The sequence below is a fragment of the Gopherus evgoodei genome, chromosome 10 (assembly GCF_007399415.2).
Source record: "Gopherus evgoodei ecotype Sinaloan lineage chromosome 10, rGopEvg1_v1.p, whole genome shotgun sequence".
In the NCBI taxonomy this organism is placed as follows: Eukaryota; Metazoa; Chordata; order Testudines; family Testudinidae; genus Gopherus; species Gopherus evgoodei.
The window spans coordinates 15,961,526-15,975,826 of NC_044331.1; the positions used below are offsets into that span (position 1 = coordinate 15,961,526).

The window sequence follows — 14,301 nt, forward strand, 5'->3', positions numbered from 1 at the left end:
CCCTGCCCCTTTTTCTCTCCTCTATGCTCCCTTTTCCCCCTCCTTCTCCTCTTCTCTCTGCTCCCTCTCCCTCACATTAGAGCCTGCTTCTTCCTTCATTTTCCTGCTTCCAGTCCTCACATTCCCACTCAGGAAACACTCTCTTATTGTGTCGCTGCCATTCAACCCATCACAGGCAAGAAGGGTGAAATTGCCCCCCACCCCACACTAGGGCTTGCTAATTCCATCTGCCTCACAAGGCAGTGTGGGGGATAAAAGCAACCCAGAATGACACATATTGCAAGCCATGTAACTACAGGGAGCAGTGAACCTGGTGGAGAAAGGCCATCTTTGCTAAGGATTCAGCACTTTGTCCCTTCAACTGAGGGCTGAGAAGGATAATACAAAAGCCCCAGTGGCTCCGCTAGTAAAATCAGCACAGACCAGACCTGACATTCCTGATACGGCTGCTGTAAAATACCAGCAGAATTAGAGACTAAGGACCCTCTGTGACCTCTCTTCAGAAAGAAGCCAACAGGGCACAACCCCATTTCTTTCTCCGTGGGGTCACCTTGGAGGGATGGACAGTGTCACAAACTGCAACCCTGCCCTCGTTTTACCCCCATGACCATAGTAATACTGCATGGCAGGCCTCCCCACTAAGCAGGGCCTCAAGTCAGTCTTAGTCTCCGTGCCAGCTCCTTTCTGGGCAGACACTCAGAAACAGGCCTGAACGACCCAGCCTGCTGGAAAAGGGAATGAGCTGGGACCGTCAAACTCATTTCACTCCTGGCCTCAAGCTGCACTTGACCCTGGTGCCAGAGGTGAAGAAGTCCCTGTCCCTCTCCCTTTGTCTGTGCCGGGGCTGTGCAGAGGGAGCACTGCTTTGAGATTAACTCCTGAGGGTCCTAATACTGAAACCAACAGCATGATGCTTGACAAGGTGCTAAAGGCAGCAGGTGCAGGCTGGTATGTGTGAAGCAGGGAGGGAGGGAGCTCCGGCCCCCGCCCCCGCTCAGTTCTTCTGGAAGGCCATGGTGTAGAGGTTGCTATAGTTAGCCCTCGTGTACACAGGCTCCGGGCTGTAGCGGTATGAATTTTTGCTCACCCTCCTGGTGCTGCGCCCCTCCCTGTAGGGGAAGAAGGCAGATTTGCGGGACATGGGGTAGTCGGGCTCGAAGGTTGGACTCCGCTGTGGAGCCTGGCGCTGGATGGAGCTCGGCTGCAGGAAGAAGGGATCCTCCAGCCCCAGGAAGGAGAGGGGATGGTGAGCTCGGTTGGCTCGCCAGTCTCCTCGCAGCTGGGATTTCTCCGGGTATGGGGGAGCCACAGGCCTGGAGCCCTCCTGACTTTGTTGTGACTCAGCAGGGGGCTCCTTCTCATGTGCCGGCTCCTCTTTCTTTGCCAGCAGCCTGGGGAGCTGAACAGCAAGATAACACATGTTAACACCCCACCTGCCAATGGGTGGCCTGAAGCACCACCCTACCCCTTGGCCAATGGCTGCCAGAGGGACATCTGAGTACTGAGGGAACTGCACTTAGCTCCTGTCTGCTCTGCACCATAAGTAAAGGAGCCCCCGACACTTATCAAAAGAGTTTCCGTTTGCCCCCATGTCTGGACAGAATCCACTGTCACACTGTCCCCACCCTAGAGGTGGCTGCATTTCAATGGTGCAGCATGTGCAGGAAGATGCTATGGAAATAAACAGAGGAAGGGAATGACTGGCCCTCCATTCTCTGCCCTCCTTCCCCACTGTTCATTCCCAGATAGGGGGAGGAAACCTGCCCTGCAGCCCTGCTCCAGACCTGCTCTGTGAGGCCATGCCTCCCCATCCCCTTGGTGGGTTCAGAGTGTGAGGGGGCTGCATGATCCTCAGGCCAAAGAGGCCTCCATCTGGACCATGCTGCCTAGAGGGAATTAATCCCTTTAGCTAAATCCCCGTGCGCTGGGCAGGGACGAGGAGGCTTCACTGCAGCTCTTACACACCAAGTTCAACCCAACCTGGCAGGAATAAAAGGGCTAGGAGGGGGCTGGGGAGCTAGCGCAGTGGCCTTGGGGGGTAAGGAATGCCAAGACTGCAAAGCATGGCCCCCGCAGATGCCCTCCCTGGCCTTCAGCATCCTCCCTGCTTCCCTTGCAGAAGATGGGGCAGCAGGACCAGCCACACCAAACTCATTCTCTGCTCAGTGGGGGGACCCTGTGGGGTTAGCTCCCCCTCCTCATCCCACACATTCCTGCTTCAGATTGGAGCCAAGCAGCCTTCCTGCCCCCTCCCCTCAAGTGACTGCTCCCAGCCTACAAGGTCACTCTGCTCATCCTGGGACAGCATACCAAAGGGAGAGCGGCACACTGGCCAAAGGGCCCATGGTGGCCCTCAGGATCAACTCAGGTCTGGAGATACTGCAGCGCTGCTGGGTCCAGACCTGTCACCAGGCTCTGCTCAGGCTCCAAGGGACCTGCAGCTGACCTACCCCTCTCGCTCAGGCTCCAAGGGACTCTTCCCTCCTCAGGCCTGAGGCTCCAGGGGACCAGCTCTGCTCCCCTCCAGCCCTGCTCAGTAGCCAGAGGACAGGCTGCTGCAGTGGCTGGGAGATGCAGTGATCAGACCTGCAGAGGAGCAGAGCTAGCTTCTCTAAATGGTAGATTCTGACTTGTTTCTCCAGCCGTGTGGGGCACCGGACCCCAGGTTCAGGCCCCTTAGCTCGGGTTGTCTCTCGCTGTCCAGATGAAGGATGTATTAGATCTAGTTGTTCTGGTCTTGGCTGCTTCTGGGATTTTCCCTACCAGGCTTTTCCAAAGGCCCCCTTGGCCTCAGGGGTGGAGACCCAAGAGGGTTCCCCACCTAGCTCATGTGCTCAAAGACAGAGGGCCAAGGCTGCCTGGGGATGGGCAAGTGCCCAAGTAAAGCCTCCCAAAGACAGGACCAGGTTGGCCCCTAGACCCAGCCCTACTCCATCCCCAGCTAGGATCTGCCCTTTAATGTGCAGGGAGGATGGCTGCTGCCTGGACTCCCTAGTGCAGTCTGGCCCAGGCACCAGACTGAGCCCCAGACGCAGCAAGGTGACTGGTTCAGTGCTGGGGCTGGTCACCTTTGCCATGTTGGCTTCTCCACCCCAAGTCAGGCTGCCGAGCTGTCCGGAAGGGTATGAGGAGCTGGGTCTGTGACCGGTCCCAGGACAGCAAGTGTCCCAATGTGACAGGAAGAGTCGGGGTGAGACGCCCTGGGGAGCAGTGCTCGGGGGGTGACATCAAGGCACTGAGGCTTTTCCTGACTGCTGAGCCAGCCCAAGGGGTCTGTCGACAAGGAGGCAGTTCTGGCTGGATTCCTAGCAGCTACTGGGACCAATGTAAGGAGGTGCCTGTGCTCTTGCTGGGCTGGTGTTTGCAAGAACCTACCTCCCCACATCACCACTCTGCAGAGGTGGCCCCTCCCTGCCAGGCACCTGCTCCCTTCACTCTGCAGAAAGAACACCAGGAGGAGACTGCAGAGCGTCCCCTGCCACCAGGCAAGGGCACCTCCCCTGATCCTCCTCCCTCCCACCTCTTGGGGCAGTGGCATTTGAGCCATAAGTATAGCGCACACTGGAGAAAGATGGGACCCCAGGCCCCCACTGGAAAGCAACCCATTCCAGGGGACCCCTGCAAGCAGGGGACCGCCTTGTCCATGGACTATTACTGACAGTCAGAAACGCTGACCAGGTAAATGGGGCCAGACACCAGCCCTCCCAGGGGGGCTCTGCACCGGGAACTGCTCAGGGGGCCTTGTGTCTTTATTCACCAGCACACTTATCTGACAATACTGCCTGCTCCTCAACGGGCCCTTCTCCCTCCCTCTCCCAATCTCTCTCTTCTACCCCTCACAAAGCCCTGTATCCTCGAGGCTACTCAGACCATACACCCATCATGGGAGCTGGGGCTCCTGGCCACTCCTGCCTCACAGAGCAGAAAAGTCTGCAGCTGAAGCCAGCAGCTGAGAACTCGACTCCAGACAGGTCCCCAGGGAATGGGCAGTGGAGCCCAGTGGGTTCAGGGGGCACTCTGCGTCTCCATGGACACATGACTAATGGGCTGAGAGCCCTGGGTCAGGCTGGGGGGAGGCAGGAATCAGCTGGAGGGGAGGTGGGTCACTCCTTGAACTTTCACCTTGCCAGGAATTTCTGGTCACAGACCCAGACTCTCAGCTGGGATTTCCTAGGACAGTCCACGTGAGCAGCACTCCAGGGGCCTGGCTGCAGAAGTCTGTCCGGTGAATGGAAGGACAGACCCCACATGCAGTACGTAGCTTTTGAGCCAGCCAATCTGAGAGGCCACATTAGCTAATGGGTGTGGCTGTGCACCTCACAGCTGACTGGCAGTAGCCCCTGCTTTGGGGCTCCAGACAATGCTCTCCAGTGACCCTCAGTCATGACTTTGGCTTCACTGGGGGCAGGGGGAAAAGGACTGGACTAGCAAGGGGCTTCAGGTCAGGACTGAAGGGCACTGGCACAGCTGAGTGTGAGGTGGCCAAGACTGGGGTGCATCATCAGGGCACCCCTCTGCATCATGGCCCGTGTAAGCAAAGCCAAGAGTCCATCGCTTCCCCAAGCCCAGGGAGTGCCTCTGCTCCATTCTGAGCTGAAGGGGCCATCTCTAACATGGTCCAAAGGAGCCCCAGACTGGCAGCGACTCTGCAGCTCTAGAAGCCCTTGGTAGGATTCTCAGCAGGGAGGGGCTCCAGCCAGAGGTAGGGGAAGATCCAGGCCCCAGGCCAGAAGGAGCTGATCCTGGCCAAGAATGTCCTGCCCTCACACAGATCCCTTTCTCCTGCAGTGCAGGAGGGGAGCTCTCAGCGGACGGATAAACTCACCGGCACGTAGTGGGAAAGGGTCTCCACCATGCTCCCAGTAACGCTGCGCAGGGCATCCCCCAGAGTGCCCACCTTCTCTCTGGCTATGAAAGCTGCCTTGCGGGGGGTGAGTTGGAGCAGCTCCCCAGCTGTCCCCCAGGCAGCAGAGGGGACCCTCTTCATGTTGGAGATGGTGGAGAGATAGGCAGTTTGTAGGCTCTGGGCCATGCTGCCCAGGAGGCCTGGAGTCTTGGCACCCTCAGCCATCTGCAAAGAGAAACACACCCAGATGCTCTGGTAAGTGCCAGGCACAGCCCATGCTGGGGAACAGCAGGCCCCAGGCACCATCTCTGTCCTGCAACCCTGTCCTTCCCTTTGAGTGCCCCAGCCCCCAGCAGCCCAAAGACTGAACAGATGATTCGGAGCCAGTGCCCTTGGCCTTGGGCTGAGCAGCTTGCATGGGGGCTTTATCCTGTCCTCCCTCGCCCAAGCCCCAGGCCTCCAGAGACAAGACAAGCCCCCCCCACCACCCCCAGCTATTTGGTTTCTGGGGGATGTTTGTCCAACTCCCCTGAGAGTGGGGAGGGCAAAGGTGCAGGGCTCTCACTTCCCTTCTTCCTTGTCCCAGTAGACCTCCTACTAGGGGAAAGCTTCCACTCAGCCATTTCCACCACTTGAACTCCGAGCCAGGTTCTCGGTTCTGGTCCGACAGCACAAAGCAGCTGCGAAGCCAGTGGATCTAGCCTCCCAAAGATTCCCCTGCAGAGGTGAACCCATCCCTAGGTGTCAGAGCTTCACCAGTAGTGGCTCTATGCCATCCCCTCTGTGCCCAGTGCAAGGCCCTGTGCCCTCTAGGGCAAAGAGGGGTGTAGCAGGGCATCCCTACTCACCAGCTAGCCCTGGCTGCCTAAACTGCCCCCTAGGGCTGTGGGCCGAAAACTGGAAGTGTGAGCAGGTTTGCCTGCTCCCCATCCCTCACTGCAACATACACAGCTCAGCGATGCCAGAGACTCCAGGCCTGTGCATCTTACAGGCCTGGAGACTCCCGACTCCCTTTTCAAGGGTAGTGGCCGAGGACAGGGGCCTCTCCAGAGCCTCCACCAAGTGAGGAAGGCTAAAGACCCTCACTTCCTGCCCCTCTGCCAGGACTTCCAAACCCTCAGTTTGCAACAGCCATCTCCGCACCTCCACCTGGGAGGGCACAAGCAGAAGGGACCCTTGAGAGCTGCCCAAGGTCCTTGGGAATAAAGACCAAGTGGCAGAGGGGCATGGGGAGCATGGCCCATGAGATCACAGTGGCTACTAAATAGAACTGTTTCCCTTTATGTGGCAGTGTGGTCTAGCAGTTATTGCAAGGGGCTGGGAGCCAGGACTCCTGGGTTCTGTACCCAGCTCTACTACCGACTCCCTCTACAGCCTTGGGAAAATCACATACCCTTCCCTCCCCCACCTCCCTGAGCCTCAGCTTTCCCTCTGTATCTGATCCCTGACCATACTAAGAGCCACAACTGCTGCCTTGGCCACTGGACAGGGCCTGCAGGGGGCTTTGTAAAGATTCCCCCGCTGACCCATCAGAGCAGGTGTGGCCCTCTCTGTACCTCACTTGCTTTGGTTTCTTCTTTCTTCAGCTCCTCCTTCTCTTGCTCCTGTTCTGGCTCCTTAATTTGCTCCTTGTTCAGCCAACCAGCTGCTGCATTCTGCACATCATACAAGACCTGCTGGGCCTTGGCTGTGCTCTGCCTGGCCACAGCACCCTGCAGCGAGAGAGAGCAGAGAGCCCCTGCTCACAGGTGGGACCTCGCCAGGGCCACCATGGAGCAGGGCGGCTGCTGCATTGAGGCTGCACTTGGGATTTCATGACTGCATCCCTTGTGTTTGTCACTGGCTCCTGAATCCAGGTGTTTCCGCAGCCCACCCTGGCAATGCATGATGGCCAGCACAAGGCTGATGAGTCAGAGTTCACTGCCCCTCGCCAGGGCTCCAGATTCCCACAGAAAAGCTGAGCTCCATTGAGAGCCTGCAGGCCAGCAGCAAGGGAGGGGGAGCTGCACTAACACACAGCATACCACAGGACCTTTCCATGCGAGGGCCTAACTGTGCTTCATGCCGGGCAAGCCACCCCCGAGCCACACCTCTTCCCACCTGCGCACGAGGGACAGCACTGCTGGGGCTGCTGGGCTAGGTCTGGTGATGCTTTGCAAGCTCAGGTACTACAGTGAGGAGATGAACGCTAAGGGGAAAGCCTAGCAATAAATACGTTAAAATGCCAACATTTCCTGTCAGCCTCCTGCGCCAGAGCTGAGTGACCCGCAGGGAATCCTCACCCACCACTGGCATGCTGCCTCCTCTGGGTGCAAAGCAGCAGCTGTTTGACACATCCATAACAAAGCTGCACAACAGTTTAGGACAGAAAGTAAAGAGAATTCCAGAGCCATTAAAAACCACAGGGGGGATTTGGTGAGTCGAGATGCAATTACCCTGGATGGAATTTGGCCAGAACACAGGGGTCAAAACCCTAATTTTTTCCAAAAGTGACTTTAGATCTTTAATCACCATAAGTGGCCCAGTCCTTGGGAGTTAGGTACCATCCAATTCACTCTCCTAACACCGCCCCCCACAGCACAGCACCCCTCATATCACGCTGGGGCACTGTGGTCAAGAGAATCCTCTAACGAGTCACTCACACCCGTCCCTTGCAGCAGCTCCATGTTCCCTGGAGGTCTCCCAGCCAGCCCAGGCCAGCCCTGCTTAGCTTGTGAGCTCTGACCGGAATGAGTGGCTCGCAGGGTCCATTCTGGGTCAGGGTTGTAATCGTGACGGGACATCCAAGGGTCAGAGGACATAGAGACACACATGGGAAGAAATCCCAAAGGTGGCAGGGGGCTGTGGGGTTCTGGTGGGGTTGGGGGTGGTTTCTAACCCCAGGGGAGCAGAGTGGCGAGACCATGGGTTGGAATGGGGCTTTTTACTCCTGATTTTATCTGTGCTTCCGCTGGGGCCTTTTGCTCTGGGAAGAATGTTATGTCAAGACCATTAATTAACATTCTAAATTTAGAGCCAGTTAAAAATAATCCAGCCTGCTAGTTTGGCAGATGCCTTGCGTGCACTGATGCCACAGAGATTATAAGGGGCCAGGACCTTGCCTGCTTTGGAGCGAGCACGAGCAGCTAGCAGCAAAGCATGAGCCAAAGAGCCACTTGGCCCTTCCCATAGCGCAAGCAAAGAGAAATACATTCACAACCGCAATGCCCAGTATCCTGCTCTCCACCGAGCATGAGACCCTGAAAGGTACTGGCCTAGCTCTTAGACAGGGCAGTGGGGATGGGCCTCAGCAGTTAGAATAGGACATTGGGTGGCAGGACACCTGGGTTCTGTTCCTGACATGAACTTGCTGTGATCTTGGTGACGTGGGCAACTGTGTCTCAGTTTCTGCTCAGTGAAATGAGGATAAAACCCCGTCCTATCCTGCTGAGAGACTTAACTGATTAGGGAGCGTAAAAGCACTCAGAAAGACTTGGAGACAGAAATAGACAGATGCAAAGATGAGAAGGGCATAGTATAATTTAATATTATTACTTATATTTACTTCCCTGTCTCTGTGCTAACATCCTTCATAGTTCAGGAGATGGGGATTGCGCAGTAACAGCTGCTAAACCAGCAGGGGGCCCCAAAGCACTGTTTTTGTCTAGGTCCTCCATTAAACATTGACTGTCCTTTGTGTGGCTTGGGATCCAGCAGCAAGCTGGACTTCTTATAGACCCAAAGGGCTATGTTTTACAGCAGATCCATCCCGGCACTAAGCTGCTGCCAGGATCCCCAGGAGTCACTGCAAGAGGTTCCCCTTAGCTGTGTTGTACAGGGCGGGGGCACTCACCAAGCCTGGAATCCATGTGGTCAGCTCCTGCCCTCTGGCTCTAGTGCGCTGGATGGTTCTGGCTGTCTGCTGGTAGGCGCGGTGGGAGATGGTGCTGGCCAAAGCCCCGATCCTGGTGAAGGTGCCAGGCTGTGGCTGGGAGGGCGTCACTTCAGATCCATGCACCCTTGTGGGCTCATGAGCTAGAGGCAGAGCCAATTGGGAATGAGCATGAAACCAGTATGGGGAGAGATGGGAACAACACAGATGGCCTGGGATTCACCTGACCAGCTCTGCACCCTCTTTCCATGGGAGATGTGGCATGGAACTGCTCTCCTGGGATCCCTGGGGGCAGAATTCTAGTGATGCACAGGAGCAGGTCTCTGCGTCAGAACTGCCCTGCTACACCAGATGTACAGCAAAGGCCCATCCTGCTCTGTACACAGCGTCTGGCACTCTAGAGCTTTCATTTCAGAAGCCCCTTTTTCAGCCCTCCATGCCTCCCTCTCAGCCCCAACCACCCAGCCAAGTGCTGCACCTTGCTGAGGAATAATCAGCCCCGTTTTCTCTTGTTTCAGGCTCCATCTGCATGAGGTATTTGACTAGGGTGACAGCACCACCTAGTGGAAAGCTCAACAGCTGCCGCCTTGAGAACAGGTTGGTTGCAGGAGGCAGATTGTACCTCCGTTGGAAGGGCCCATCATGTGGGGCCCCTTGCACAGGTAGAATCACTGGGCCATTTACCATGTCTGAGGACATAACAAGGAAGAAGGAACAATAACCTGCCAAGAAGGGTATTCACAGGGCCACCCTCCCTCCCTGATGCTATTCAGGATACCACCAGGGGATCTCCCGAACAGGTTAGGTGAGAGACAGGAGGCTCTACCCTACCCCAGTGCACATAAATCCTCACACGTTCCCACGGAGGCATCCGCCAGGCGTGCGGGGAAAACAGCACAAAAGGGACATTCTCCCTTGGTCCTGGCCAGAACCAGCCATAGCGCAGACAGGCTGGAAAAACTGCCAGTGCACCTCAGTCCTGAATGGCAGCAAACTCTGCTAACCTGGTGCTGGAGCCCTCACACAGACCTGCCCAGGCTCCGGACCTGGAACTCCCACCCCTCCCCACACTACCCCAGGCCTGCATGTCTCCTGAGCAGAGGCCTGACAAACCCACTGAACTGGGCAATCTTCACTGTGCTGTGACCCAGGCAAAAGCCACCCGAGCCATTTTTGTGTGAATCCGATTTGAGGCCAGGTCTCCCCAAAGGGAAAGGCTTCTGCATTAGCACCCAGTGTCCCCCTCCCACTTGCGACAACATCCACTGATGATTGAGGAGGGAGGGTTACCTGGCTCATGCTCCTCTTCTGGCAGGAGAAGCTCCACCAGCTTCTCTAGCTGTCCCAGGGCTCCGTCTACCCCAGCAGCTGCCATCTGGCTAACCCGGTTGCTCCAGGTGTATTCTGCTGTGCTTCTTACTGTGCTCTTGGTCAGCTCATAACCCTCAGCAGTCAGCCCCAAGACCCTGTCCAAGGTGCCAGCTATGGAGTTGCCAATGGTGCTCCTGGCACTTTGAATGGGGGTGGAGATGGAGCCCTTCAATTCAGATGCAATCTGCATGAGGAGAAATGGAGAAGAGACATGCAACATGTTCCAGTCACCCAGGTCTTGCTGCGGGAAGATACAGTGACCAATGGAACCCAAAGCGTGGAATTGGGTGGAGGCAGCCCCATAGGAGAGAAGCATCCACGCCTTGATGGTCTCACTCTGGGTTGAAGGATGCTGAGGGGAATGGGGCACGTGGAGCAGCATGTCTGGTCTGCATGTCTTTAGCAATGACCCTAGGGCCTCCATACACTCACCACTAGCTGTGGCTGACTCTCTGGGGGAGCCCAGAGGAGACCAGTGGCTCCTAGCATGTTGCCCTATTGGCCTCAGAAGAGCCCATCACCACCCAGTTGTCACCCACATGGAATCAGGGAATAAAGCCAATGCCTCCACTGTCCCATGAAAACAGAGCTCTTCCCTGGGAGATTCGTGGGGTGGGCAACATCCAGGAATGGATGGTTCCCACGGGGGGTGGAGGGCAGAAATGGATGGGTCCCATAGGCTGATGGGGGAGAAGGGTTGGGTCCATTACTTACTTTCTCCACTGGGTACTGGAGCGCAGGGATCTTCTCCTCCAGGTGATCCAAGCCCCTACAGGCCAGCATGTTGGCAGCTGTGACTGAACCAGACAAAGCCTGGATATTAGCATGGTGATAGGGGGCTCTGTGCTGCATGGAGGGGGGGTGGATGACTCAGTAAGGGGTTCCCTTTTCTGTGTCAGTGCAGATCCTGATATCCCACCAGAAAGCTGGCAAGCACTGTGCTGCAGGGAGGGGTGCAGGTGGCACAGTAGATGGCAGCTTTGCTCTCTGAGTCAGTATTAAATGCAACGCCCTAGAGCAGTGCTGAGGCTGGGGGTGGTAGGAAGGGGGAAGTGCAATGCTTCAGAAGAAAACTTAAGTTCAGTGCCCTGGCCCCTCCTCCGCAACAGGCTGAATGAGTTCATACTGTTTGGAAAGTGCTTGGAGGTGCTTGGATGGTGCAGGCAGGCAATATAGCAGTGCTAGTGCTGACGGATTCTACCCTCCATCTGCCCCGTCCCCTGGCGGCTGCATCAGCACCCTCCCGCTCCACACCTAACCTGCTGTGTCCTGGGGAAGTGCAGGACACACATGGGTCAGAGGGGACAATCAGAGGGGTGTGGCCAAGTCCACAACAGACTACAGCTCCTGTAGGCCTGTGTCATGTTCCCTGTTAGCACCGCAAGGGTGGGCATTGGGAGAGATGCCTGGCTGAGTAGCTGAGCTCTGGCTGGAGGCTGGGTGCATCTGGGGCTTTGCAGCTCCCTGGCCCTGGCTTTGGCAGGCCGCAGCCAGTCGAGGAGTTAACATTGGGAAAGAGCTGGGAAGGAGCCAGCTGGACAGAGCACTCAGGCCTCGTGCTGAGCTGCTGACTTTGCACTTTCTTTTCCTCCCCCTTCCTTTCCCCTCCTCCTCCCCCTTCCCACCATGGGAAGGAATCAGGATGATCTGCGAGTTGCAGACAGGCCTGGACTTGACCCTTCACTGATTTTCCCACAATTCATTTCTGGAGATGCTGCAGGGGCTTTTTCTTTGGGAAGAGCTAGAGGGGTGACCGGGCCCTACTAGCAGGTCTGCCAGGCCCAGACACACTGCTCTGAGGGCCAGGATAGATCCTGATGTTCCAGATGTGTCCTAGAGAGAGGAGGGGCTCTGACTCAGAGACCTGTGTCTATAGCACAGCAACAAAGGACTTAAACCAGCCCAGGCAAAGCTTGAAGCCCAACCGCCTACCTAAGCCTACGTGGGAAATGTTTAGCACTTGTCTGGGCACTGCTCGTCCTTCATTAACCCAGCACAGGGAGGGATGACAGTCACAAGCACAAACTGAGGCAGGATAGTTACGAAACTTGCCTCAGGCCATGGAGTGAGTTGGTGGCAAGGCCAGGCATAGAAAAAGGTGTTTCAACTCCCAATCCTGTGCTTTGGCTGCTAGTCAAAACCTCTCCACTGCAGCCTTCTTTTCACAGGCAGGGGATTCTCTGTGGCCGCTCCCATGTGCTAACAGTCCCTGGTTCTCACATGCTCCCCCTGCCCCACTCCCCTGCAGCTAGGAAGAATCGAGACTCACACTGCGGCTCCAGTCTGCGCACCACAGGCTCCATGCTCCACACAGCCAGCGAGCTGGCCCCCTTGACTCCTCTCTCATAGGCCTCACACACCGATGCCACGAGTGGGTGTACCTCTTTGGTGCTGGTGTACGTCCTCTGAAGGCTTTCGCAGGTTGCGTTCACCACTGGCAGCTGCAAGACCCTCTGCAGCACGTTCTCCTGTGCTCAGCAAGAAGGGACAAGTTAGGGGACTGTGCACAAGAAGAGCCCTGCAGGAAATGCTTGCTAATATGGGGGCAGAAATCTCAGTGACATATGTAGCAACAGCCACACAGGTCTCCCCCATCAACTACAACAATCAGCATCTCAGCTCCTGCTGCAGCTGTGAGGGGGGACCCGGGGGTTTGTCTTTTGTTTTTTTGCAGCAATCAGGATTGGGGGTGGGGGGTAGAGATGTGTTTATTTAACCCTCATCTCCATGCACCCACTGGGACCTTACCCTGAGGCTCTGGCACATCCTGTCTCCATAGTGGTGGGTGAGGTATAAGACCCCGAATAGAACAGAAAGGAGGTGAGTGGGACAATCTGTGAAGACACAGGATGGCCTCATTTCAGAGACAGCGCTCTCTGTGGAAGAGCCCTCCCATGCGCAGCTCACAGACAGCAAGTTGGAATGCCTGGCACTGCATGCCTCTGCCCATGACCTTGTTTGCATGGGCTCTGCAGTGTGGGGTAATAATGCTAACTCCCAGACAACAGTCAGTAAGACATTACAGCTGGACAGAGCTCTCTGAACTGAAAGCACTGTTAGAACATTGTGCTCATACAGAGCAAGCACTAGATGTCAAGACATTCCTAGTTAAGTGAAAACACCTTGGCTCTGCCCCTTTATCCCTGGCCCCCATCACCCAGTGCAGTACCTGAGTCTGATCAGGACATTACGAAGTGGAGAGATTCTCCAAGTCACCTCAATGTGGGAGGAGGAATGGGGTAGATTGGGCTAATCAACACTTGGCGAATGGCAGCTATGAGGCAAGTGCTTTTTCTGGAATGCATGTTGCAGAGTAAGAGGAGGTATTGGGGTTTCCAGTGATTTCCAGGGCAGAGGGAGGGGGAGGCGGGGAGAGTGTCCATATTTGGATTGGTCCCCATATATGTGCTGAGCTGATTATAGGTCTGTTCATACAGTAAATCTGGTAGTTGATAGCATTTCCAGGGCTAGCATCGCATAACCCCTACACTGAGGCCATCTCAATGGTTCTTTACATTTGTACTGTATTCTTAGCATGGTAGCAAGTTTGTGGTCCATACTGAAAAAGTGGGTAAGGTCAGTCACCGGGCACAGGGATTGTTGATATATAGGCAGTTTAAAGGATCAGAGTTAAGGTTGCTTCTGGACTTTGAACTACTGAGTTTCTGGACTTTAATTTTTTGGGCTTCTTTGGGTTTTGGGGGGATGAGGAAGCTGGGTTTTTTAATAACTACAATTTTCTAACCATGTTTAATTTAATTGATATTTACAATATTGATTGAAGCAAAGATTTTGTCAAAAAAAAATCTAAAAATTTCTAAAGAGAAAGCATTTAAAAACACAGATCTTGCTAAAGATTATCATGGTTTTCTTCCAGCAGACACTGTATATTGCTCTAGTTACAGATCTATTGCATAGTTGATGTAGATTTGTTCAACGGAACACAATACAGCATAACATTTGAATCAAACATTCCCTTGGCAGCATCAGCAACCTCCTACTCCTGAAGCCAGGCTGATGAGCAGTCTTTGCCTCTCCACCTCTTGCCCACACTCACCTCTGTGCTTCCATTCTGCATTTTCTGGCTCTTGTTTGCTGCCATCATGATACATCAGTCTGCAAAGCAAAGTTCAGAGCCTAGTCAAGAAGTTCCCTGGAAAAACAATGCTGGAAATGGTCTCACTGCCAGTCTCTAGTCAGTCAAATGGCCCTG

The 14,301-nt window shown here is 55.3% G+C and overlaps 1 protein-coding gene across 5 annotated transcripts in view; it reads right to left on the minus strand.

Moving 5' to 3' along the window:
- PLIN1 (perilipin 1) overlaps positions 1-14,301 on the minus strand; it is a 20,313-nt gene continuing 6,012 nt past the window's right edge. For 2 of the 5 annotated variants that reach the window (XM_030578330.1, XM_030578331.1), the window contains 9 exons: positions 14,146-14,204; positions 12,837-12,922; positions 12,358-12,556; positions 10,803-10,885; positions 10,008-10,272; positions 8,679-8,860; positions 6,403-6,558; positions 4,826-5,071; positions 1-1,399 (listed from right to left, as the gene is read on the minus strand). In XM_030578330.1, coding sequence (XP_030434190.1) covers positions 995-1,399; positions 4,826-5,071; positions 6,403-6,558; positions 8,679-8,860; positions 10,008-10,272; positions 10,803-10,885; positions 12,358-12,556; positions 12,837-12,922; positions 14,146-14,200 — 1,677 coding nt within the window. In that variant the 5' untranslated portion in view covers positions 14,201-14,204 and the 3' untranslated portion in view covers positions 1-994. The remainder of the gene's footprint in view (positions 1,400-4,825; positions 5,072-6,402; positions 6,559-8,678; positions 8,861-10,007; positions 10,273-10,802; positions 10,886-12,357; positions 12,557-12,836; positions 12,923-14,145; positions 14,205-14,301) is intronic. The other 3 variants (XM_030578333.1, XM_030578334.1, XM_030578332.1) reach the window with 2 other exon arrangements.